Source organism: Tursiops truncatus, chromosome 9, assembly GCF_011762595.2.
Source record: "Tursiops truncatus isolate mTurTru1 chromosome 9, mTurTru1.mat.Y, whole genome shotgun sequence".
NCBI lineage: Eukaryota > Metazoa > Chordata > Mammalia > Artiodactyla > Delphinidae > Tursiops > Tursiops truncatus.
Window position 1 is genome coordinate 13,382,406 of NC_047042.1, and position 26,618 is coordinate 13,409,023.

The 26,618-nt window shown below is 40.6% G+C and overlaps 2 protein-coding genes across 2 annotated transcripts in view; both read right to left on the reverse strand.

The window, feature by feature from the left end:
- Positions 1-14,587, reverse strand: part of RALA (RAS like proto-oncogene A) — a 76,558-nt gene extending 61,971 nt beyond the window's left edge. Inside the window, exon 1 of the mRNA XM_019940658.2 lies at positions 14,449-14,587. The gene's annotated coding sequence lies outside the window, so the exon portion shown is untranslated. The remainder of the gene's footprint in view (positions 1-14,448) is intronic.
- Positions 1-20,101, reverse strand: part of LOC101326781 (translationally-controlled tumor protein) — a 62,276-nt gene extending 42,175 nt beyond the window's left edge. Inside the window, exon 1 of the mRNA XM_073809537.1 lies at positions 14,449-20,101. Coding sequence (XP_073665638.1) covers positions 19,583-20,101 — 519 coding nt within the window. The 3' untranslated portion in view covers positions 14,449-19,582. The remainder of the gene's footprint in view (positions 1-14,448) is intronic.
- Between the last annotated feature and the right edge of the window lie 6,517 nt (positions 20,102-26,618).

Genomic DNA, 26,618 nt, shown 5'->3' on the forward strand with positions numbered 1-26,618 from the left:
GGGGCTACTGTCCATCCATAGAAAGGAAAGAACTACTGACACATGCCACAACACGATAACCAAAAAATATTATGCTAAGTAAAAGAAACTCAAAAGGAATACATATTGTATATTTCTATTTATACACAATGTCCAGAAAAGGGAAATCTATACAGACAGAATATAAACTAACGGCTGCCTGGGGATGGGAATGGGAATTAACTAAGAAGGGGAATAAGAGATTTTATACTGAAGTGATGAAAATGTTTTAAAACTGGATTATGGTAATGATTTACACAAGTCAGTAAAGTTACTAAAAATCATTGTAAACCTAAAATGGGTGAATTTTATGATATGTAAATTATGCCTCAAAAAAGCTAATTAGAAAAAGTGAAATAAAAGAGACTAGAGAAGACATAATAAGCAAGCAGAAATTATGAACCTTGATTGGATCCTGGATTGGGGGAAAAACAGCTATTAAAGACAACAGGCGACAACTAATGAAATCTGAATTTGGACTAGATATTAAATGATATTATGAAACTATTGCTGATTTTCTTAGGTGTTACAATAGTATTATGGTTATACAGGAGAATGTCTTCATTCTCAGAAGATGTCAGCTCAGGTACACAGAGGTGAAGTTTCATGTCTCCAACCTTCTTTCAAATAACTCAGAGAAATAAAAGCATCTGTACTTAGAAAGTTAAAGCAGGGACTTCCCTGGTGGTCCATGGTTAAGAATCCACCTTCCAATGCAGGGGAGGTGGGTTTCATCCCTGGTCTGGGAACTAAGATCCCACATGCTGCGGGGAGCCCCGCGCGCTGCAACTAGAGAGCCTGCACGCCGCAACGAAGACCTGACGCAGCCAAAAATAAGTAATAAACAATAAAAAAAAAAAAAAAAAAGAAAGATAAAGCAAACATGGCAAAACAATAATTGGTAATTGGTTAATTTAGGGTGATTAGTAACTACCGGCATTCGATATAATACTCTTTTTAAGTTTTTTGTAGGTTTGAAACATTTCAAGGCAACAAGGACATACTGTATAGCAGAGGAAACTATAGTCAATGTCCTGGGATAAACCATAATGGAAAAAAATATATATAAAAGAATATATATATGTATAACTGAGTCACTTTGCTGTACAGCAGAAATTAAAACAACATTGTAAATCAACTATACTTCAATTTTTAAAAAATGTTTCAAAACACAAAGTTACGGGGAAAAGAGCACTCCTTTTATTGTCTCAAAAATGTTTTAATTGAGGTAAATATTGGTTTACAACATAAGTTTCATGTGTACAACTTTATATTCCTACTTCTGTACCTACAATATGCTCACCAAAAATTTACTTTTTATCTGTCACCATACAGTTGAGCCCCTTTATCCATTTTGCCCTCCCCTCTGCCCCTTCCCCTCTGATAACTACTACTCTGTTCTCTGTATCTATGTATTGTTTGGTTTCTTCATTTTTTCTTTCTATATTCCACATGAGTAAAATCAAAAGGTATTTATCTTTCTCTGACTTAATTTCACTTAGCATTAATACCCTCAAGGTCCATGTTGTCACAAATGGCAAGATTTCATCTTTTTTATGGCTGAGTAGTATTCTGTTGTGTGTGTGTGTGCGCGCGCGCGCGCGTGTGTGTGTGTATACCACATCTTCTTTACCCATTCATCTGCTGATGGGCACTAAGGCTGTTTCCAAATCTTGACTCTCATAAATAAGGCTGTGATGAACACAGGGGTGCGTATGTGTTTTCAAATCAGTGTTTTCACTTTCTTTGGATAAATACCCTGAAGTGCAATGGCTAGATCATAGGGTAGTTCTATTCTAGACTTTTTAAGAAGCCTCCATACCGTTTCTCCACAGCGGCTGCACCAACTTACATTCCCACCCACAGTGCAGGAGGGCCCCTTTCTCTACACCTCGACAACACTTGTTGTTTCTTTGCCTTTTTGATAACAGCCATTCTAACGGGTGTGTGAGGTGATATCTAATTGCAGTTTTGATTTGCATTTCCCTAAAAATTGGTGACGTTGAACATCTTTATATGGCGCACACTCATTTTAAAGTGTAACCAAATGTAAAAGGACTCACCAATGTAGTTCTCAGGACATTTCAGAAAGAGGCACACAATTGGGATTTAAAGACTGTCATGTCTTTGGTCTATGACTGTTAATACACAGCAAATAATGGAGGGAAGAAACGAAAACTCAAAGTATGAAATAATTGTGCACAGACTCAGCAAACTAGAGCTTTCTAGAAATGTTACTGCCAACTAATACTTTTTGAAGTAGTCATTTAAGACAAAGCAACATAGTTATTAGTTGGTGCAGAAATCTTTAGTTATATAGCAGTGCCTGAGAAAGCATTTTTGAATGAAGGTCAATAAATTTTCCCACCTGAAAGAGCACCCATTCCCACCTATATCTCTTGGCTGATATAAAGATCAAATGAAACCATATACACAAAAGTGCTAAATTTTGATTTAAAAAAATTTATTCATTTATGGGCTTCCCTGGTGGCGCAGTGGTTGAGAGTCCGCCTGCCGACACAGGGGACACGGGTTTGTGCCCCGGTCTGGGAAGATCCCACATGCCGCGGAGCGGCTGGGCCCGTGAGCCATGGCCTCTGAGCCTGTGCATCCGGAGCCTGTGCTCCACAAGAGGAGAGGCCACAACAGTGAGAGGCCCGCGTACCACAAAAAAAAAAAAAAAAAAATTATTCATTTATATTTTGTAACTTCCTAGTAAGAATAGGAATAAAACAAAGATTAAACCTAGCATCATATTTGGTTACTCTTGTCTATAATTGGATTTCCTCAATTTTGTAGTCAACACTGCACTAACAATTCTTCAAAGCATTGTCAGTGTTCATTATGAATAATTCTCTTTCACTACTCTAACTTGGGCACTTTGTCTTACTACTTAACTATGCCATAATTTGTTAACAGTGTACTTTTGCTGCTGGTGGTGGGTTTTTTTGTTTTTGTTTTTACATATACATGTATCTATTCTTTTTCAAATTCTTTTCCCATTTAGGTTGTTACATAATATTGAGCAGAGTTCCCTGTGCTATACAGTAGGTTCTCGTTGGTTATCCATTTTAAATATAGCAGTGTGCACATGTCAATCCCAAACTGCCCAACTATCCCTTTCCCCCAGCTAACTCTAACAGTGTACTTTTGTAGTTGTTGTTTTTGGCCGTGATCCTAGTTCCCCAACCAGGGATCGAACCCGTGCCCCCTGCAATGGGAGTGTGGAGTCAACCACTGGACTACCAGGGAAATCCCTTTAATAGTGTACTTTTTAAAAAAATAAATTTATTTATTTTATTTTTGGCTGCATTGGGTCTTCACTGCTGTGTGCAGGCCTTCTCTAGTTGCGTCGAACGGGGGCTACTCTTCATTGCAGTGCGCAGGCTTCTCATTGCGGTGGCTTCTCTTGTTGCAGAGCGTGGGCTCTAGGTACGCGGGCTTCAGTTGTGGCATGTGGGCTCAGTAGTTGTGGCTCCCAGGTTCTAGAGCGCAGGCTCAGTAGTTGTGCCACACGGGCTTAAGTTGCTCCACTGTATGTGGGATCTTCCCGGACCAGGGCTCGAACCCATGTCCCCTTCATTGGCAAGTGGATTCTTAACCACTGCGCCACCAGCGAAGCCCAACAAGTGTACTTTGAGCAATTTATAGTTTTATCAGCTTAAACTCATCAGACACACTAATGTAAAACAGGAATCTTGTTATGAATCAAAAGGAATGTTCACGTGGAAGTTCAAACAAAACGTCACATTTATAGTTTTTACAATAAAGAAAACATTCTTGGAATTGGACCTTGAAATAAAATATCTAAGAAGAAAAAAAGATATGCTAAGATGTACATAGGACAGCTTAGACAAAGTACTCTAGCAGATGGCAGAAGACAGAAATTGTACCCACTATGATAGCTATAATCAAAAAGAGGGACAATAACATACACTGGTGAGGGTGTGGAGAAACTGTAAACTGACCGTGGGGATGTAAAATGGCACAAGTACCTCAGAAAACAGTTTGGCAGTTAATCAAAATGTTAAACATGGAGTTATCATGTGACCTAGTAATTTCACTCCTAGATATATACCCAAGAGGAATGAAAACACATGTCCATGCAAAAACATGTACATCAACGTTTATGGCAGCATTATCCAATATAAGCCAAAAGGTAGAAACATCCAAATGTCCATCAACTGACGAAAGGATAAACAAAATGTGATATATCCACTGAATGGAACATTATTCAGCCATGAGAAGGAATGAAGAACTGACATATGCTAGAACATGGATGAACCTTGAAGCATTATGTTAAATGAAAGAAGCCAGAAACAGAAGACCACATATTGTATGATCTGTTTGTGGTATCCAGGAATGACCAGAATGGGCAAATCTCCACAGATGGGAAGTAGATTTATAGCTGTCTGGGGCTGGGGGGTGGAGGGAATCAGGAGTGATGGTTAATGAGCATGGGTTTCTTTTGGGGGTAATGAAAACGTTCTCAAACTAGATAGAGGTGATGGTTGCACAACTCTGCGACTATACTAAGAACCACTGAATTAATACACTTTAAAAGTAAATTTTATGGTATGTGAATTATATCTCAACAAATCTGTCATTTCAAAAAAAAATCCAGAGGGGCTTCCCTGGTGGTGCAGTGGTTGAGAGTCCACCTGCCAATGCAGGGGACACGGGTTCGTGCCCCGGTCCGGGAAGATCCCACATGCCGCGGAGCGGCTGGGCCCATGAGCCATGGCCGCTGAGCCTGCGTGTCCGGAGCCTGTGCTCCGCAACGGGAGAGGCCACAACAGTGAGAGGCCCGCGTACGGCAAAAAAAAAAAAGAAAATCCAGCCTCCTCACCACCCCACAAATAAGCAAAGGACATAAAAAGACAACTCACAGAATAAAAAATATAAATGACTAATGAATCTACAAAAAGTTCAAATAGTTGCAACCAAAAAAACATAAACTTTAACAAAACAAAACACAAAAACAAGAATGGGTTAATGATCTGGGCCAAAGCAAGGACAAGAAGAGATAGGCAGAGCAAATGATCAAGTTTTATTTTATTCTGAGGGATCAAGAAAGCTACTAAAAGCCACAATCAGCAAATAAGAATCAATGAAGTAACAGACATAGAGAATTATCTTAGGTGTAGTGTACAGCCATATGAAATAGGGAGATCTTAGAGATTAAAAGGGTAGTGGGAAAGTTACCGATAATCCAAGCACTAAGAGACTATGGTTGGTGTCTAGAAACTTAAGACCTCGGGGGATAGGGATTTTCTGTCACAGACAAAATGTCTTAGGGATAAAGATGAAGGAAGACAAAACGTCCTCAGACTAAAAAGGGGTAGGAGAAGTAAGGCAAAAAAGAGGCAACAGAAAAGATCAGCCTCCTGCAAGCCCAGACATCAGGGTGGCAGCATGTAGCAGAGGATGAGACCTGAGGATCTTCAAGGCAGGAGAGTCCCCAACTACCACCCGCCAAAGACTGAACTGTGGGCCAAGACCCAGTTAGAAAGAGGCAACACGGGGGCTTCCCTGGTGGCGCAGTGGTTAAGAGTCCGCCTGCCGATGCAGGGGACACGGGTTCGTGCCCCGGTCCGGGAGGATCTCACATGCCGCGGAGCGGCTGAGCCCGTGAGCCATGGCCGCTGAGCCTGCGCATCCGGAGCCTGTGCTCCGCAACGGGAGAGGCCGCGGCGGTGAGAGGCCCGCGTACCGCCAAAAAAAAAAAAAAAAAAAAAAAGGCAACATGGGTCCCAGGAAAAGTGGAGATGAACAACTGGCCACAGACCAAGAGTACTACCTGGTGAGTGAGAGTTCCTCAACCTAGAGACCTACCAGCATTCATGGGACAATGAAGAGGGACTATAGTTATAGACTGGGAGTTGTAGGACTTCTGGGGAGGAGCTCCTTGGCATAAGGGACAAGAAATTAATACATATCATACCACCCAGCACTCCTGGGAAAGGAAATATTTAGAATGAATGAGACAGAAAACGGGATGTGGACTAGGAATTTACAAAATGGACCTAGATAACCTTGAAATTATAAGAATCTATAGAAAATATGCTACTTGAACTTTCTGGGTGAATTAGATGGCAGTGAAATGAAAATACTCTGCAGAACATGGGAGACTGAGCACAGGTGAGTGTGTGTAATTGCCCTGTGGAGGGAATGTGTGCAGGATGCTGGGCTACAGGTGATTTCACACCAACATATACCACCAGCCAGAGGACTAAATCTTTATAAATGAATTCTGGAGAAAGAACTGCCTCAAGGCCAGATGGACCGAGGCCCTACAAACTTGTCTAGAACTATCCCATAACTGTGTACCACGGGCCACCCCATCGATAAACTCATCTAATTACAAGCCTGACTTGCTATGTGACCTACAGACACAAGGACTCAAGCCATGATCGCATCAATACAAGGTGAGCCTAATTCATCTGCAAAGCACAGAAACCACTTAAAGACTATGAAAGCCTAGAAGGAAATAGATTTTCATAGACCTATGGCTGCTTTAGCCTAGAGAAGAAATGGAGGTCACCCCGAGGCACCCACGTCTGGCTGAGTAAAGATTATAGTGAAGTTTGGGAGAGGCAGGAACAAAATTCAGGAATGGTTGTATGAACTGGGAAACTACAGATCAATACCCTATCTTGATTATCATTATATCAATACTTTGCTGCTGCCCACTAGGAAATTCAACCTTCCTGCCGCTTACCATATCTATCTCTTACAGAAATAGTGAAGGACTTCAGTCTTTTTTTTTTTTTTTTTGCGGTACACGGGCCTCTCACTGTTGTGGCCTCTCCTCTTGTGGAGCACAGGCTCCGGATGCGTAGGCTCAGCGGCCATGGCTCACGGGCCCAGCCGCTCCGCGGCATGTGGGATCTTCCCGGACCGGGGCACGAACCCGTGTCCCCTGCATTGACAGGCGGACTCTCAACCACTGCGCCACCAGGGAAGCCCGGACTTCAGTCTTTGAAAGGTATTTCCCCAGTTAAATTAATATCTAGTACAATGTATATCCACAGAGAAGATAATACAATAAAACAATCAGCATTTCTATTAAAGATACTGTTATATTACTATTTAACATTGTTCTGGAGATAGTAATCCATGCAATTAGATAAGACAAACAGATGTAAAAACACTGGAAAAGAAGACGATAAAATCTCTATTTACAGGTGACATAACTGTATATCTGGGCCACAGAGAAGCAATGATAAAAGTACTGAAATAATAAAAGTACTTAAACAATAACAATAATTCAGCAAGGGGAACATCCCTGGTGGCGCAGTGGTTAAGAGTCCACCTACCAATGCAGGGGACATGGGTTCGAGCCCTGGTCCGGGAAGATCTCACATGCCGCAGGGCAACTAAGCCCATGCACCACAACTACTGAGCCTGCTCTCTAGAGCCCGCGAGCCACAACTACTGAGCTCATGCACCACAACTACTGAAGCCCGCATGCCTAGAGCTCTGCAACAAGAGAAGCCACCTCAGTGAGAAACCCGCACACTGCAATGAAGAGTAGCCCCTGCTCAACACCACCACTAGAGAAAGCCCATGCACAGCAAAGAAGACTCAATGCAGCCAAAAATAAATAAATAAATAAATATTTTTTAAAAAACATGCAGAAATTAGCAATGTTCATATACATGAATAATCAGTTGGTAAATATAACTAATAAGAAAATTCTATTTATAATAGTAACAACAAAAGATGAAACACAAAATACATAGGAATAAACAAGAAATGTTCAAAACTTATATGAAGTAAATATAAACCATTCTGCAGAGACAAAGTAGATTTAAGAAAATGAAAAGACATCGCTTGTTCTAGATTAAGATGTTCTAACACCATCAAGAGATCAGTTCTAGGTTATACAGTAAGTTTAATGTGACCTCAATAAAAATAATAGTGAGCTTTCTAATGGACTTGGACAAACTGATGCTAGAGTTCATACGGAAAAATGAAACACGCAAGACTAGTACGGAAAATACTGAAGAACAGGAGCAATAATGGGGAACTAGCTCTACCAGATATTAAATCATATACAAAGTCTCTATGATTAGAACAGTGTAGTACTGGTACATGAATAGTCAGACCATCCAAAAGTATAAAACATACCCAACTACATATAGAAATCTAGTATATGATAAAGGGGGCCAAGATTTTTTTTAATTGAATGGTATCAGGACAACTGGACAGCCACGTGGAAAACATAAAATTAGCCCCATTCACACCATATATAGAAATGTACTCCAAATGGATCAGAGGACTGAATGTGCTCTATATTATAAATGAAACTGTATTAGTACTAGAAGAAAGCATGGCTGAATTCCTCTATAACCTGTGGGAAGTAAAAGGCTCTCTATGACTAAAAATCCAGATGCAATAAACTTAAGATTAATATACTTGACTACACAGAAACAAACTTTCGCAAGTCAAAAAAACACACACCACAATCAATGCCAAAAGATAACTGGGCAAAGTATTTGCAATATATATCAAAGTTAAATGACTAATATTCTTAAATATAAAGAACTTTTAAACTCTGAGAGGAAAAGACCAAAATTTATTTAGAAAGTGAGCAAATAACATGAACACTTTAAAAAATGTAAAAAATGGTCCTGAAACATATGAAAAAAATGTTCAATTCACTTGTGATAAGAGAAATACAAATTAAAACTAGGCTGAGATACAATTTCTCACCTATTAGATTAGCAGAAATTCAGCAGCTTGGCAACATGCTCTGCTGCTGAAGCTGCAGCACTCATACACCACTGGTGGGAATTCAAAATAGTACAGCCCCACAGGAAGAGAAATTTGGCAAAGCTAACAAATCTTATATATAGGTTTATCCTGAAGGTATACTTCCAACAATACAAAGAAACAAAGATTTGCATTACAACACCACTTGTAATTGAAAAATACTGGGTATTACTTAAGTGTCCAAATACAGGAGAAATGGTTGAATAAACCGTGGAGTACTATGTAGTTAAAAATTAAAGTTACTCAATTTGTGTATTACTTTTTTCAAATAGTTACTAAATTGTCAGTACATAAATACTTATTAAGTTGTTTGGACCTAAACTAATAAATTAAACCATCAGATGTTTCTCCTAACCTAGGGATGCTGTGAAAAAATTACTGATATAATAAGGATGTAATGAACTGAGAAAGTTTGGGAACTTCTGATAAAGTCCTGTGAAGACTTTTAAGAGGGCATGTATACCTGGAGATACGCGGTTACTACAGACTGTGGTCAACAAAATTTACAATAGGCTAATGAAGTAACTGTCCATAGTAGTAAGTGCTATCACAGATTTTATGGCAGCTCGCAAGGGGAGCAACTAGCTCAGTTTTTTTTTTAAATTTATTTTATTTATTTATTTTTGGCTGCGTTGGGTCTTCATTGCTGCACGCGGGCTTTCTCTAGCTGCAGCGAGCGGGGACTACTCTTCATTGGGGTGCACGGGCTTCTCATTGTAGAGGCTTCTCTTGTTGCGGAGCACGGGCTCTAGGCACATAGGCTCAGTAGTTGTGGCATGTGGGCTCAGTAGTTGTGGCTCACAGGCTCAGCAGTTGTGGCACACGGGCTCAGCAGTTGTGGCTCGGGGGCTCTAGACCGCAGGCTTAGCTGCTCCGCGGCATGTGGGATCTTCCTGGACCAGGGCTCGAACCCGTGTCCCCTGCACTGGCAGGCGGATTCTTAACCACTACGCCACCAGGGAAACCCTAGCCCAGTCTTGAAAGTTGTTTTTTGTTGTTGTTGTTTTGTTTTGTTTTTTTGAAAGGATGGAGTTGAGAGAAAAAATCAAATCAAGATACAATTTTTGAAGAGTTATAAGCTAAAGTGAGTTCTGAAGGGCAAGTAGGGGTATATTAGGCTGGGGGAAGGAGGAGTGGTTAAAAATCACAGGAAGAGGAAATGAGGGACTGAAAAAACGCTAGCATTCCAGAAGCCTGGATTGCTGGAACTGAAGACCCTGGAAAAAAAGAAATGAGGCTACAGAGTTAGGTAAGGAGCAGACCTTAAAAGTTTTTTTTATATATGAAATTAAGAATAAAAGGAATTTGGGGCTTCCCTGGTGGCGCAGTGGTTGAGAGTCCACCAGCCGATACGGGGGACACGGGTTCGTGCCCTGGTCCGGGAAGATCCCACATGCCGCAGAGCGGCTGGGCCCGTGAGCCATGGCCGCTGAGCCTGCATGTCCGGAGCCTGTGCTCCGTAACGGGAGAGACCACAACAGTGAGAGGCCCGCGTACCGCAAAAAAAATAAATAAATAAAAATAAATAAAATAAAATAAAATAAAAGGAATTTGGATTGTATTAATTAGCAAGAAGGAGCTGTGAAAGGGTTTTAAGCAGGGGAGTATCGTGAATACTCTAACCAAGTGTGGAAAAAAGATTGGGTGGGGGGGACCCAACCAGAGGCTAAAAAGCTGCTACAATAATCCAGAATAGATCTAGACAGGGCAGCTGAACTAAAGCGTCTGCAATTACTCAGTAGTGGGGCAACCTCATTTTCAATGGATTACTATGCTAGCTTCTCAACCGCAAAAGAAAGCAACAGATTCCGTGGCTTCGAAGACTACGGTCATGATCTTTGTGGAAACTGGGGATCTTTGCCCCACCTTCACAATGTGTCTGGGAGTAGAAGTCGTTTCATAATCTTGCTGTGTTTTATTCTCCAAGATGACATTGACAAACCCTGATATTTAGTTTCAATAAGTGAATTCTGCGATGAAATTAGATCCCAGACTTCAAGGAGATTATGTGTGTCAAGCGTTACGTCTGTCTACTGAACCTAATACAGGCCTCTAGCTGTGAGGGCCTCTAAGAATACTAACATGTTTTCTGGAAGCTTGCTTCTTGGCTTGTACAGAATGCCCTCTTGATGTCGAGGAATAAGTTTTCACCTTCAGGTATAATTAAATCAAAGATGCAAATTCTCTTCTAAAATTTACTCAAACATCTTTTAAGAACTCACAGAGCTTTAACTGAATTTTTTCTATATTGTAACCAAATCGTTATGAGTTCAATAGGGTAGTAAGAAAGGTGTTTTAGAGCTAAAAAACAAACAAACAGAAAAACACAAAGAATAACCGTTACTAATAGGGGCTGGAGAATAAGCTATTTTTAACTTGAGCTCTACACTTCTTTTTTAAACCAAGAGATGAACACATCCTTAGAATTAGGCCCATTGAAAAGGGCATTTTTTTTTTTAAAAAAAGTGCACAGCCTTGGGAAGAGTGAAGAGAATTCTACTGGCACCGAAGAGGAGTTAGACCCTTACAAGAATTCTGCCACCTTTAAGCCTCCATACTAAACCCAAAGAGAAAATAATATATGGTCTGAAATGGTAAAAACAGACCCATGTCTACACCTCTGCTTTTTTTCCACTCTCCCACAACCTCTCCCCCATGTCCTTCAGTCCAAGAAGAACTAAAAAAACAAGATTGCAGGAAAAGTCACTACAAACAGGTCTCCAACAGTCCTCTCAAATAGGGACTATTCAGGGACTTGAAAGGTAAAAAGTAATAATCGAACACCAAAGTTGAGTTCCTTATACTCTACTCTCCCAGGACACTTATATGAACAATGCCCATCCATTTTTTCATCGTGGCACACGCAGAAGGTTATAACATGTGGAAGGAAGGTCATAAACAGAAGACTGGCTGCTATCTGAGGCCACCTGGCCAGGGTCACTGGTTACCCCAGGCCCCATGTGATGGCCAGGAGTACTGACGAGATCAGTATCTTTGCTTTCTTAAAGCTCAGCTCAATCAGAATCGAATTCTTTTCTCAGTCTTTTAGGATTAATTGCAATAGCCAATGTTCTCAGAAATTGTTACTTTAAAATCCAGACCCTATTACGTACTAGTGGCCCAGCTTCCAGCAAATAACTTCCCTTAGCCTTAGTAAAGTATGGAAAAACTACCTATTTTGCAGCAGTAGTGTGGAGATTAAAAATTATAAGCTCTTATCACAGTGCTTGGCAGGAAATCAATGTAGGAGGACTGTTATTACCAAGAGAGTTGTTGAAATAAGGGAAATCTGACCTCTGTATAGTGGTTACGTCACTGAGATAAGAAATTACAGGCTTTACTCTCCCTAGTGTCTAAAATTAAAACATTTTATAAAACAGTGAAAACCATGAACTGTCTCCCTACTTCCTCAAAATCATCATCTTTTTTCCCCATTAATATTCACAGCCTCTTATTCCAGTATTTTAAAAGTGATTGTCTTCGCAACCCATGTACAAATGCATATTACACTGACACATACATACACAAGAAGTGATACTGGTACATTTATCTATGTTCTGTAGAAGCTGAGCTTGGAAAACCAGTGTAGGACCAGACATTCGGAGACGAAAGAAGATATCAGCACTTTTTTATTTGAACCTCACTACAGTGAAAATAACCCAACCATCTATAGACAAAAATTATCTCCCCACACAAATGGTAGACAAGTTTCTTTCCTGTAATTAGCCCCTTTTCCCTGAAAAAGAGTTGTATGAAGAATTAACTGCAAAGAAAGTGTTGTATGAAGAATTACTTCAAAATAATTGATACAGATGACTGCACACTCAGCAGACACACTGGAGAACAGCACCTGGATCTCTGGAAAAAAGTGTTAAAGTGGCTACTGGTAAATCGCGTCAAGGTCATAAGAGGATGTCAAAGGACTTCATGTACCCGTGGAAAAAAATGAGCCACTATAAGCAATTCTGCAATGTACCACGTTATCTCAACAGTGGTAACTCCCAATTTCCTCTATTTGATTAAGATAGGGTATGGTTATCAACTCCAAACACAAACTTCCCATCACCAGGAAATCTCTTCTTGATAACCCTGGGCAAAAAAGCTCAAGTAGTAAACATTTAACACTGGAATATAAGTTATTATAATGCCCAATCACAATACCCCAAATATAATTTTAATCTTTCAGGGGAGGATACTTTTGGAAGGATGGCAAAGGATTCTTCTTGATTTGTCCTTTGACCGTGCTAAAGAACAGAAAGACAAAGCAAAATCTGCATCCAAACTGAAACAAAAACACAAACAAAAAAACCTTAGCCCTCCCACCCCCCCCCCAAATAAATGACTACTGGAAGGCAACTGTGAGATCACCTACACATTCATTCATTCACTGAAGAGCTGTGTGAATAACTTCTATGTTCTGGCCACATCGCATGGAAACACAGGAATGAGTAAGACATGGCTCCTGCCCTGAAGAAATTTGTAATCTAAAAATAATGTTTTCAGAGTCACAGGAGTCATTTTATAATAATATTGCATTAATAGAGACAGAAACATAAGCGAATAAGACATATTTAAATACATTAGTAAACATAAGCTAAAAGGAATACCTTTGGTGAAAACTGAGTTCACTAACGACATTTAGTATATACTTTTTGAAGCATGATTAAACTTGTAATTTACTTCCAGGACAAGAATTAACTCATGACACATATTTTATAATGCTCTCCCGCCCCGTCCCCCTCCCCGCGGCCCCCAAACACAATTCGTAAATTAGGTGCTTTTCAGCTTGACAGGCAGGGCGTGGCCCTGTAGTTCTCATACAACCTCAATGACACTTGGATGAGCTCTCGCAAGTCTGGACATTCAGGTTTCCGAGAAAAGGCCAGTCAACTCCCTAATTCTCCCTAAACCTTGAAACAACACTGCCACCTCTCTGCGCCGTCACCCCCGCCCACTTACACACATATCCCTTGCCTAAAGCACACAAATCACATCTTCCACTTCTGGAAAACCTTCAGGAACGAACCACGGAAGAAACACCTCCCTCACTCAAAATATCCATATTCTCGTCCGCGTTTCAGAGGCTTGATTCCCGATTATTGGCTAAACCTGTGCAAGAGCCCAGGGCCGGCTATTCAGTTCAGTGCGGACCATCTAATGACTTCCACCTGAAACAGCTATTCCTTTAACTGGCACAAAACCCTACCCGAGACGCTTAAAAAGCAACTGCTCGCACACAGACAAGGAGTGAAAGAAAGGAAAGGAGGGGAGAGGGGCGGAGTGAGGCGCGGGGACTGCGGCGACCGGTCCCCCCAGGTTGCGGGCACCGCCCAGGCGGGGACCTCGGCGCGGCGGGACAGAGATGCGGGGTGACCTTCCGACGAGGCCAGCTCGACGGGGTGCCGGGGTCGGGAGACCTCGCCGCAACTGTCCGCTCTCGGGAGTGCACTCGCTCGCACAGCGGCGAACCCGGCGCCCCGGATTCCAGCCCGGGCTCGTCCCGCAGCTGGTTCCCGGGGAGCACGCAGGAGGTGCAATTTCGGCGTCCGGGCCCGGCGCCTGGGCCTCGGCCCGCCGCCGCCCAGACACACCCCCGCCGCCGCCCCGGCGGCCCCAGCCCCTCCCCGGGCAGCCCGGGCGGGCATAGCTCACCTGCACCGCAAGCCGGTTCACCGCCCCGCGGGCTCCGGAAGCCGCGGCTGAGCTGGCTCCAGCTGGAGAGTGCTCGGCCCTTGTCGTCCAGGAGGCTCCGCGCCGGGAGCGGCAGAAGGAGGACTCCGACAGGAGGCGGTGGAGTCTGGGCGGCAGGAGGAGGCGGAGGAGGGCTCGGGGCGCCCCGCTCTCTGGAGATCCACCCTCCTGCTGGCCGCTCTGCAGCAGCAGCCGCAGATCACTTCCGGGGCGCTGGGAGCGGGGCGGAGTCTGAGGGGAAGCAACTTCCTGTCCGCGGGCTGAGAGGAGGATGTGGGGGCCGGGGCTGGAGAACAATGGCCGGAGGGAGCGGGCCTGCTGGTGTCCACCCTCCGCGCGCTGAGGGCGGGCTGCATTGCCTCTCGGGCGACCCCACCCCCGGTCTCTGCGCCCGGCGAGGTGAAGTCACCTCCCCGGGGCCCGGGAGGGGCCGCGGGCCTCGCAGAGTTTCCCGGATCTCGGCGCCGGCGCCACGACGTCCTTGTCTCTCTTCTGGGGACCAGGAGGGGGTTCTTGGGGAAGGAGGGGGAGAGCGGAAGCCGCCATCTTGCTTCCAGGGGGCGGCCTCTTCTCCCGGGGCGTCCTAGGCCACTCCGTCCTGTGGCCGGGATTTTCCCGAGTGGAACCGGCGACGTGGCTCGTCGCGGGCTGAATCCCTGGAGACGGGTCAGTCGCCTGCCCTGGCTGGAGGGTCTCGGTGGCCGCCCTGGGCCTCCTGTCTAACAGCTGATCCCGGGAGGACTCGCATCCGCGGATAGTCGGGGATCCTTTTCTGAGGATTCTCGAACCCACTACGACACAGTGGGTCTGATGTCTGGTGTGGCACTGAGATCATGCCGCGGCCCCATCCTGTGATTTGGGAGCCTAAATTGGAAGTAGTTCCACTAAATCGTTTGCTTTATTTAATCCTTCCATAGGTTCGAAATCGATCGTTAGACTAACATGCGTTAACAGCTCCCCTCTTAACTCTAGACATTTATTCCCTTATCCTCTTCCCTCCCCACCTCGCACCTGAGTAGCAACACTCATTGCTTGACACAGTCCATTCAAGGGATGCCCAGAGTAATGGAAGCAAATAATTACGGTTGGAAGTATGGCATATCAAGGTATACAGAGAAAGGAATGGATGAGTTTACTAAAACTGTCAGATTTTCAAGATAAACAGGGGTTTTACAGCACCAAAAAGGGATTTTACAGCACATCGAGATCCTGACAAAAAGGACATGAAACAAAGGAACAAATAAAGACTATTGAGAAGTCTGAGTAGTAATTACAGGACTTAAAAGTTCAAGGCTGGGCAGCTGAAAAAGATGAAGCTGAAGAAGCAGTCAGGAGTCAAACATGAACTGTCTTTCATGCCGTGGTGAGGCCATGAATAGAGGAATGACCCTGGACAGATTGACAATTTAAGCTGTTGGTGGAGGACAGGTTAGTTGAGGGGAGGGGCAGGGTAAGCAGAGAGCTTGCAGACAAGGAGCCATTACAGAAATCAAGAGAAAGGATAACCATAATGTGAGTGGCAGTGAGTATCCGAAGAAGATGGATTCCTAAAATGTTCAGGATGCCAAGTCAACTAGTTATGATGATAGATTCTTGGGAAGCAGGTGCTTGCTGGATAAAAGAATGGAAGTGACAATACTGATGTTCTGTTTTTGGGGGAGGATAAAGGTGTATTTTACCAAATGAAATAAGGAAGGATTGGGATGGGGTTGGGGCAGAAAATGAGTGCCATTTTGGACCTGACGTGTTTTATGTACCGATGGTGGTGTCTAATGGCAGTTGCTGTGTGGGTCTACAGCTCTGGGTAGGATGGGATATGAAGTTACAAACACCACAGGCTTGTATTACCACACCCGAGCCAACTGCAGTCTCACTTTATTGAGCACAGATTCAAAGCCACTTCTCCTTTCTCCCTAATTTTTCTTGGGAAAAATGCTGAAATATTACATTGAAAAAAATCCCCATGTGGTGATATATGCATAATGGTCTTCTAAGGACTATATTTCTTCTAAGGGCCGTAAAGTTTAGGCTTACAAGAAACTGAATATGACAAAAGTATAACTAGTATAGCATCATAAAATCATTGTTACCTTAATTAAAATTTTTAAAATTTAATCATTGACAAGACAGGTTAGTTAAACTAGCCACAGATGGAGGATTGAGGATATACCTGTTGAATGGAGAGCTAGGAGGAGGATAGCTTTAAGAGTGAGCAAGGGGAACACAATGAAAGACAACCTCAAGCTCGTTAGCCAGCCTGTCTCAGCTGATTCTTGCTTGTTCACAGCCATGCTAACCTAGCTTAAAGCAGTCAGAAATAGAATGGATCATTTTCGAGCAGAAGCTTCAGAAAGCCACATATAGCAAAAGCCCTATAAATAATAGGTACAGTGGCAAACCAAAGACTAATTATTAGTTGTTATTCTATATTCCTGTATAGCAGGATTTTTTGAACACAAAAAATGAGGAACTCTCACCTTTAGTTCTTAGATTATTCAAATACATTTATTCTCAATTTTCCTAGAATAAAATTACATTTAGGTGTATTGACCAACCATGTAATGGATAATATACTGAACTAGAAATGAGAGCAATGATCTTGAGTCCCAAAGTTCTTTTCACCATATGACCCAAGCAAAGTCATTTAACCTCTCTATGCCCTAGTTTCTTTGACTATAAAATAGAGATTATAATAACTTTCTACCAGCCTGCCTCTCAGAGATAAATAACAAATTAATGCTTTAAAAGCTCTTTGAGGTACTTGGATGAAAGGGCATAATTTTAAGTATATATTATTAATAATTAGCACTAGTATCCAGTAGAACTCATGAGCATTTCAAAATTTCCTGCCTGGGCACCTCAAAGAACATGAAAGGTTCTGGTTTAAAATATACTTAGATTTGGGAATTCACTGACAGTCCAGTGGTTAAAACGCACTTTCACTGCTATGGACCCAGGTTAGATCGCTTGTTGGGGCACTAAGATCCCACAAGCTGTGTGTTGTTGCCAAAAAAATTTTTTTAATGATAATAATAAATACACACACACACACACACACACACACACACACACACACACACACACACTTAGGTTTCTTATTGACCTTATTGTTAATTATTATTTATAAACCAACCTTATGTACTAACATGGTATGAGTAAAAAGAGGAGAAGAGTTTTAGTAACTACAATTCTTATGTTTTCTGCTACTTATAGCTAATATATACATTGGGGAGACGTATGAGATAGGTATGCTTTTGTCAGAATCATGTTTTAGAATTAATGATTAGTCTACTACAGTCATTTAACTGGAATTTTGCATTAAAGCATTACTCACGTCCCCATAGAATAATAAGACTTAGCATGCAGTTACATGTTTGTCTGTAGCATGAAGGTGAGCATTCCTATAACTCTTCTGTCATTCTCATCATTGTTTAATCAGAAATACAAAATAAAATACATAGTCCTCTGAGGTTTTGTCCAGTGTCTATCCCTAAAGTAGATGAAATTTTGCCTCTTAGATTGGTTTCATCAGTATTTCTCTTTTGAAAGGTGTATGCATATATAAACACATTTAAATATATTCATGGCTATATAATGTACACATTTATTTTTATATATGTGCTTATCATATACCAATTTATAAACATATCAGTGTACAAAAGCTACACATATAGTAGTAACTGGTAACAACAAAAGCCTCCTAGATGTATTGGGGGCCAGATGAGAAAGTAGTTGGTTATTAGCAATTTATCTCTAAACTACTTGAAATACATGTTTTATTACTAGTAGAGTTATAAGCATTGTCCGTAATGCCCATGGTACATTAACATTTGTATTATTTGATTTTATTTTCACAACAATTTTATAAGACATGCATTGTTCAAAAAAATAGGTTCAGAGGGCTTAAAGACTTGCCTAAGGGCTGAAAAGTCTTGCTACAAATTGTCAAGTAGCAGAGTCAAACTCACATCTCTTATCCTGAGGCTCTCAAATTACTGTTCCTTCTAGTTCTTTATATGATGGTTACCAGCTTGATATGACAGTTATGCCAGAACATATTTATAATATGAGCATTTCTGGCTTATGATTGATTGCCTGTAGAATCTGTAAAATTCAGCCAAACTTAAGTTTTTAAAACTTAAACTGCTGTTCTTATGTTTATGGCTGTGTCTATCGCCTTGAAGACAGGCACTTACTTTTATTCATGTTCATGGTGTCAGGCATTAGTACTCAAAATATTTTAGGGATGAAAATAAAAAGTAAATTGTGATGATTAGTTGAATACTTTAAGGGGGAAAAAAATCACCTTGGAAACTTTTAGGTGTGTGAATATGTGTGTGTGTGTGGCCATTTTCTGCACATCCAGGTAAAGATAATTTGTTTTGTTTTGTTTTATAATTGAAATCAGTGAGACCATTGCCTCCATTTCCTGCTTCATTTTATTGCCATCAGGCCTAAAGCGGTAGGTTTACATAGGTGCTGTAAGTGACAGTCACTTGTATGATACCATTCCTAATGTTTCTGTTTGGACTTAAATATTCTAGATGGCCCTTTTGTTGTGGCCACTGTAGTGAGAACGTGTAAAGAATGGAGTTCTGACATTTAGGCTTTACAATCCTGCCCTTCATGTCCACTCTTGTGAACCACATATTTCCATACTTTTTCTGTTGGGATTAAAGGATAAGACTACTAGATCAATGGTTCCCAAGTATTGCTGCTCACCAGAATTTGTACAGACAGTCCCTGACTTTACGATGGTATGAAAGCAATACTCGTTCAGTGGAAACCATGCTTCGAGTTTTGAATTTTGAACTTTTCCTGGGCTAGCCATATGGGCACGATTCTCCCTCTCTCTCTTTCTCTCTCTCTCTTTTTTTTTTTTTGAGTTTAAATGCATTTTATTTTTAGACAACCTACATGACACGTTTTTTTTTTTTCCTCCACAACAATCCCTCCGCTCCAAACAAATCAACATCAAAACGAAGAACTCCAGATGACATCAGTCCCATTCATCTAAGTCCTGGTGTTGTGTGGATGAAAAGCAGCAGCCAGCCAGTTATGGCGAGCAGGTGATAGATCCAAACAGCCAAATTTGTTAACATTTTTCCATTTCTAGGCCATCCTTAAAGAAAATTATATATGGGGTCACACCATCCTCACGGTAATCCAGCAGAGCAACCATGCCATCTGGATTCATGTTTTCACCAATAAAGAACTGATAGTTTTTGAAATTAGCAAGGATATTCTTGATTCGTTCTGCAGCCCCTGTCATAAAAGGTTTTCCTCTTTCTGGTCTCTGTTCTTCAAGCTTCCCTTTGATTGACTTCATGTAATCTTTGATGTACTTCTTGTAGGCTTCTTTTGTGAAGCTGGTTTCCTGCAAGTGATGGTTCATGACAATATCCACACCAGTGATTACTGTGCTTTCGGTACCTTCGCCCTCGGGGCCTTCAGCGGAGACATTTCCACCAATGAGCGAGTCATCAATGTTACCCCGTGTCCTACTGACCATCTTCCCCTCCACCTCCAGACACAGCCCGTCCGCGACCTCCCGGATCTTGTAGATGTCAGAGAACATCTCATCATGGCTGATGAGATCCCGGTAGATGATCATGATGGAGACTGGAGGGAGACAACGGTGGCACTAGCTTAGGAGCATGGAGCTCAGAGCGAGCGTGGTGCAGCCGGAGCGGCGCTCGGGGGAGGGGGGAGCGGGCGGAAAAGGCCGACTCTGCTGCTCCCCAACCTCATATAGAGGGCACCTCTCTTTCTCTCTTGATGAAATGCCAGCTCCCAGTCCAATACACTTCCAACCACGCTGCACCCAGACAACCATTCACTTGTGCATTTGTAGAACAGTATTCACTAAATTACATGAGATAGTCAGTACTTTATTACAAAGCAGTTTTTTGTGTTAGATGATTTTGTCCATCTGTAGGCTAGTGTAAGTGTTCTGAGCACATTTAAAGTAGGCTTGGCTCGGCTGTGATGTTCAGTAGATTAGGTGTATTAAATGCATTTTTGACTTACAATATTTTCAATTTATGATGGATTTATTGAGACATAACCCCATCATAAGTTGAGGAAGATGTGTAAAGCTTTAAAGGAAATTCAGATTCTTGAGTCCCACTCTAAACAAAGTCAATTAGAAAGTCTTGGGTGAAGCCTTATATGTATATAAATTGAAAAATATAACAAATATAAAGAGTTATATTTGTAGCTATAACACCCTCCTTCAAATTCTGATCATCAGTTAGGTTTGGGAGGTTCTGGTTTCAGTAACTTATCCAATGCCACACAGAACCCTAAATAGAGCCAGAAATGAACTCAAATCTTATAAGTCCAAGTTAAATGCTTTTCACTGGACTTTTGCTGTTCTTTTACTGATTACATATGATGGGGTAGGATGGAAAAGTGGAGAAAAAACAGCAATTTCAATTAAAACTTTTTACCATGTTCTGTTACATGGTTTTAAGATTAAAAGAGCTAATATCTTAGTGAACTTAGAATAATATCTGGCACATGGCAAGTACATGTAAGTGATAAATGTTAAATGAATAGGTTAAATGTTAAGTGAATGCTGTTGTCTAATTACAGCGTTCACTTTGCCCAGGGTTAAAGTGAAATTGAATTAGATATAAACATTTTCTATGTAGAAAAAAAACTGTATGTAAATAACAGTGGCATCCTCAGTATTTTTTTTTTTTTTTTGTCTTGGAAACCCTGAATTTGTATAGCTGAAAATATTTCTATGTTGTTTCTTTTCATCTTTTTGACATTAAGAGAAGTGTTAATAATATACTTATTAAATGAAGTTTTGGATTTGCAGCTGTGTAGTATTCTTATATTATTTTATTTAAGATATAGTTAAGGTGCATGGGATGATGTATTTTACATTGTCCTTCTATCACTGAACTAGCTCCAAAATTGATTTTTACTGCTATGAAATCAAGTATTCATTTTTCAGAAGCCATTGTCTGCCTGGATTGATCATCCAAATGAAATATTTCCCTTGAATGAGGTAATAGATATGCTTGGTTCTATCTAATTTCCTTACCTCTCTACAGGTTTCTTCAGAGTCTTTCAACCTTGAATAAGTTTTTATACTTATTAACTATAAATAAAATTGTACATTTTCATCACCAGTAAATGAAGAAGCCACTTTGATATTTTAAAGGGCTGTTTGATACATTTTGATAAAGTCTGTGAAAATATGCCTTTGGTCAGAATCTATCATTGTGAAAATTGATATCCATTTCAGTTTTGTTCATTTTATAAGTTGTATTATTTTTCAGAGGAATCACCACATACCCAGCATCGATTTCTAGTGGCTCCTGATTTTTGCGTGTGTGTGTACACATACACAGAATACCTTCATACCTTCATGTAGAATACAAATTTAGTCTTTAATATACTTCATTAAAATGAATTACTCTATCATAAATGAATTGATTTGTCCTGGAAAAGTGTAGAGGTAGGGATAGACTAGAACAGAAGGTATTTATAAAGTCAGGAGGACTCTGGTAGGTAGCAAGGATTAGACCAGAAAGTACCAGATCTGAGAAACCAGAAGGAAGAATTAGATGTCATCAGTAGGGAAGCAGCTGACTATTTGAGTCCAGAGTCAGTCAAGGAAAGGGAATTAAATTAGCATTTATTAAATATTTACTATATTTCAAATGTTGTCTCAAGCACCTTACAAAAGAAGGAATGTCTGGCTAGGTCCCATAAATCTAGATGTTTTGAGTCTTGGGGAGTTAGAGAAAATAGTATTAATAAGTAATTGTTAATTATATTATTGTCTAAATTTTATTATTTATTTATTTTAGATTATAAATCACATCTTTTTTTTTTTTTTTTTTTGCGGTACGCGGGCCTCTCACTGTTGTGGCCTCTCCCGTTGCAGAGCACAGGCTCCAGACGTGCAGGCTCAGTGGCCATGGCTCACGGGCCTAGCTGCTCCGCGGCACGTGGGATCCTCCCAGACCGGGGCATGAACCCGTGTCCCCTGCATCGGCAGGCGGACTCTCACCCACTGCGCCACCAGGGAAGCCCTAAATCACATCTTTTTATTAAATAATATTAGTACTTAAACTTAGGCTTTTAATTAATTGATTTTAATAGCAATACTTAGATAGTCCCTGATTATTCTCACTACCTTTGAAAAATCTTATTGTCTACATTTTAAAATACTTATACTGTGTTGTAATAATTAAAACTTATGTGAGAACTATATATTAGTTATTATAATCAAACCTATAACTTTTGAACTATGACCATCCCTTCCTTCATTCTTTTCACAACAGAAAGCCATCGTTCCGTCTGGATTCTGGATCTCAGCTCCTCCTGTCTACTTGAGGACCTTGCTCCATCAATTACTCTCTTTTTGTTGTGTCTTCAACCTCACTCTACTGGTTCCTTGCCATTAGCATTCTCATTTGTTTAAAGTGTCTCCCTCATACATATCCTCTCTCCCTCTGGCTTCTACCCAAATTCTCCTTCCTTTCACTAGAGAAAAATTTTCAAAGAATTTTCTGTGCTTGCTATCTCCACTTCCTCACCTCCAAGTTATTCCTCAGTCGTAGGTAGGCAGGCTTTCATTCCCAACACTGCTGTGAAATGACGCAATAAAGTCACCAATATCATCCCTATTATAAGATATCCCTTAGTTCTTAATGTTTCAACAGCATTTGAAGTTGTTGACTGTTCGTTCCTTTTTGAAACAATCTCTTCTCTCAGCTTCTGGAAAACCACACTTAATGTTTGTTTCCTTTCTGGCCACTCATAATGTCCTTTGGACACTGCTGTCTTTGCTTAAATATTGCCATTTCAAGGAACTCTAAGGCTCTATCACTCTAGTCTAGTCTACACATTCCTCTTGGATTATCTCATCTATGCCATGGTTTTATTTCTATAGGTTGATGACTTCTAGACATGAACTCACTCCTAAGCTTGAAACCTATGTATTCAATTCCCTAGTTGATACCTCTTGGATGTTTTTTAGGAAACTAACTCAAACACAGCATGTCCGAACTGAGCTGATGCAATCACCCACCCAAAGGCGGAAGCCAGAAATCTACATGTTTACTTTGAATTTTCTCTTTTCCTCAACATCCATTCCATCATCAGGCTCTGTTAAAACTTCCTCCTTAGCACATCTCAAATCATCCATTCCACTCCATTTCTTCTTCTTTTTTTTTATTTTGAAGTTGCCTTTTTAAAAAACTTTTTTATTGAAGTATAGTTGATTTACAATGTTGTGTTAGTTTCTGCTGTACAGCAAAGTGAATCAGTTATGCATATACATATATCCACTCTTTTTAAGATTCCTTTCCCATATAGGTCATTACAGAGTATTGAGTAGAGTTCCCTGTGCTATACAGTAGGTCCTTATTATTTATCTATTTTATATATAGTAGTGTGTATGTGTCAATCCCAATCTCCCAATTTATCCCTTCCCCCCTGGTAACCATAACTTATTTAAAAACAGAAATAGAGTCACAGATGTAAAATAGTCTTTGAAGCCATTACATTTTGGGGTTTTGTTAGCAGCAGAACACCAGTATTCTTTATTGTTAGTTATAAAATGATTCCTATCTTCTCAATATCAGTTGAACAGGTGGCGGTATTGACACAACTGTGAAAATTTGCAAAAAAGAATTCTGTCTGGAGAAATGAACAGTTTTCTCACTTCTGTATAAAGGTAATGTGCCATGGGGAACTAGGGCCAGCTCACACTGGCTTATGAGGTACCCATTCCCAGTGTGTACATCTCTTCCCAACCAGCCAAGGTGGAAGTAATTACACCATGGAAATTGGCAAGCATTATAAATCAGGGCTATCCACACCCCCTCCGCCCCCACCCCAGAGAACTGGCTTACCAGCCCACCTCTGGGAATCCACTCCATTTCTACTGCCACTTCCCTAATCCAAGGCATTATTACCTGCTTACTATAATTGCAGTACAGATCAAACAGGTTCAGTCTCCACCCCACCCCACCCAAATCCATTCTTCCCATTGCAACCATCATGATCTTCTGAAGGCGAATATGTCATATAATTCCTCTGCCTAAACTCCTTCAACACTTCCATTAATCTCAGGATAGTCTGAATTCCTTTATGTGTCTTATGCAGCTTTATGCAATCTAATGTCTGCTTATCTCTGTAGTCTCATCTCTGATCACTTACTGTTTTCCCCTCACCCCCCCCACACACACACACTCATGCACACAGCTCTAGCTCCAAGAATATAAGTAGCTGCCTGCTTTGCAAAAAAAAGTATGAATGTTAAATAAGCAAAAGTTAAGACATATTATACCAGGTTTTTAAGATTATAATATAAATAGTATAAAATTCCCAATATAAATTTTAGTTTTATAATATATAGATTTAGTATATAGATTACTATATATAGATTATATAAGTATACTATAGTATAGTAAATCCAATATATAGATTTAGTTTTTAGTACATAGATTTTAGTTTTTAAACACCTGTCATATGTATATACTTAAAACATAGATTAAACATTAAATATGATTAATTTAACTCACATTCTAATTCTCTCACTCATTTGTGGTGACATTTGGTAGACAAAAGTTGGTTATGTGTATTTGCAAGGTATTGATCATTTTTGCTAATGTCACAATCTTTGGAAAATTACTGAGAGAAATTTGAATTCTAGCTTTTCCTGATAACAGATTCTTTAGTAAGTTGCATTTGTATTCCCATTTATACCACGTTCTTTCTGTGTTTGGATCATTGGAATACTTATGGATGGTAATTATCAATTCATAATTTTAACAGTCTCTCCATTTCCTTTGTCATTGTGGTTTATAATATGTTTTAGATACAGTGGTCGAGGATAAATTTCCAGTATTTCCTAAATGTGCTTTAATATAGTTTTTTTCCTTCACATTTGAACTCACAGGCAGTCAACTTCAAGTCCAATGAACATCTGAACTGGGCTAAAGGTTCACAACTTTAGGCAAATCTGATGTTTTTTTTTGTCTTTGTCTAAATTATACTGTTGTTAATAGCAGCACTCATTTTTTCATTAATTTTTATAAAATATTAAGTTCAAATGAAGTAAACTATTCAAATAATTTTATAAACACTGTTGTACAAAGATGGCATTGCTCTGAAGTTAAGCTGCTAGTGGGCAGTTAATGCTGTTATGTGATAACAGCTTCACATTTTTATCAGTGGATATACTGCGATCCCAGTTCAGCCTAGAAAAAGTGGATGATGGGGTGGGAGGGGATTAATGTGTAACATCCAATATCACCTCTCTCTGTGTTCTTATCCCTGTGTTTCTTCTGCCTGGGGAAAATCTCTCCATGCCTCCCCCTCAACCTCCAACTTCCCCTTTGTTCATCTCTCACATCACATCAGACTTTCACATAGCAACTGCCCATCACTACTTCTTACTCTTTTGTCACGTCATAACTTTGATGTCCCTTTATCCAGCAAGCCTTTGCACACCTTCCCTGACTACTGTAGGTGACTCTTTTTCCAAATCTGGTCTCTGTTTCTGTAGGTTGGTTTCACGCTCTTCCAGTACAGAATGACTGACTGTTCATATGGCCACTGATGTCTTCCAATCCTCACATCACACCAGAGAGGGCCAAATATGTTCTTTTTTCTAGTTTCCTTAGTAAGTCTTAGGCAAGACCTCTGAATGGTCTAGTGGGAATGGTGTGTCCACCCTTGAACCAGCCAGCCATCTGTAAGTAAGGGTCAGAACAAACATGGTGCCTGCTACCCACCTCTTAAGAGCTGGGGGCTCTGATGGTTAATTTTATGTGTTAACCTGGCTACACTATAGTATTTAATTATTTAATTAAACTCTATTCTAGGTGTTGCTGTGAAGGCATTTTGTAGATGTAGTTAACATCTGCAATCAGTTGATTTTAAGTAAAAGAGATTACTCTTGATAATGTGGGTGGGCTTCATCCAATCAGTTGAAGGCCTTAAGAGCAAACCAGGTTTCCTGGCAAAGAGGAAATTCTGTCTCAAGTCTGCAGTGTCACCTCCTGCTGAGTTTACAGCCTGCCCGATGGATCTGTGGATCTGGGGCTTGCCAGCCCCACAATCATGTGAGCCAATTCATTAAAATAAATCTCTCTATA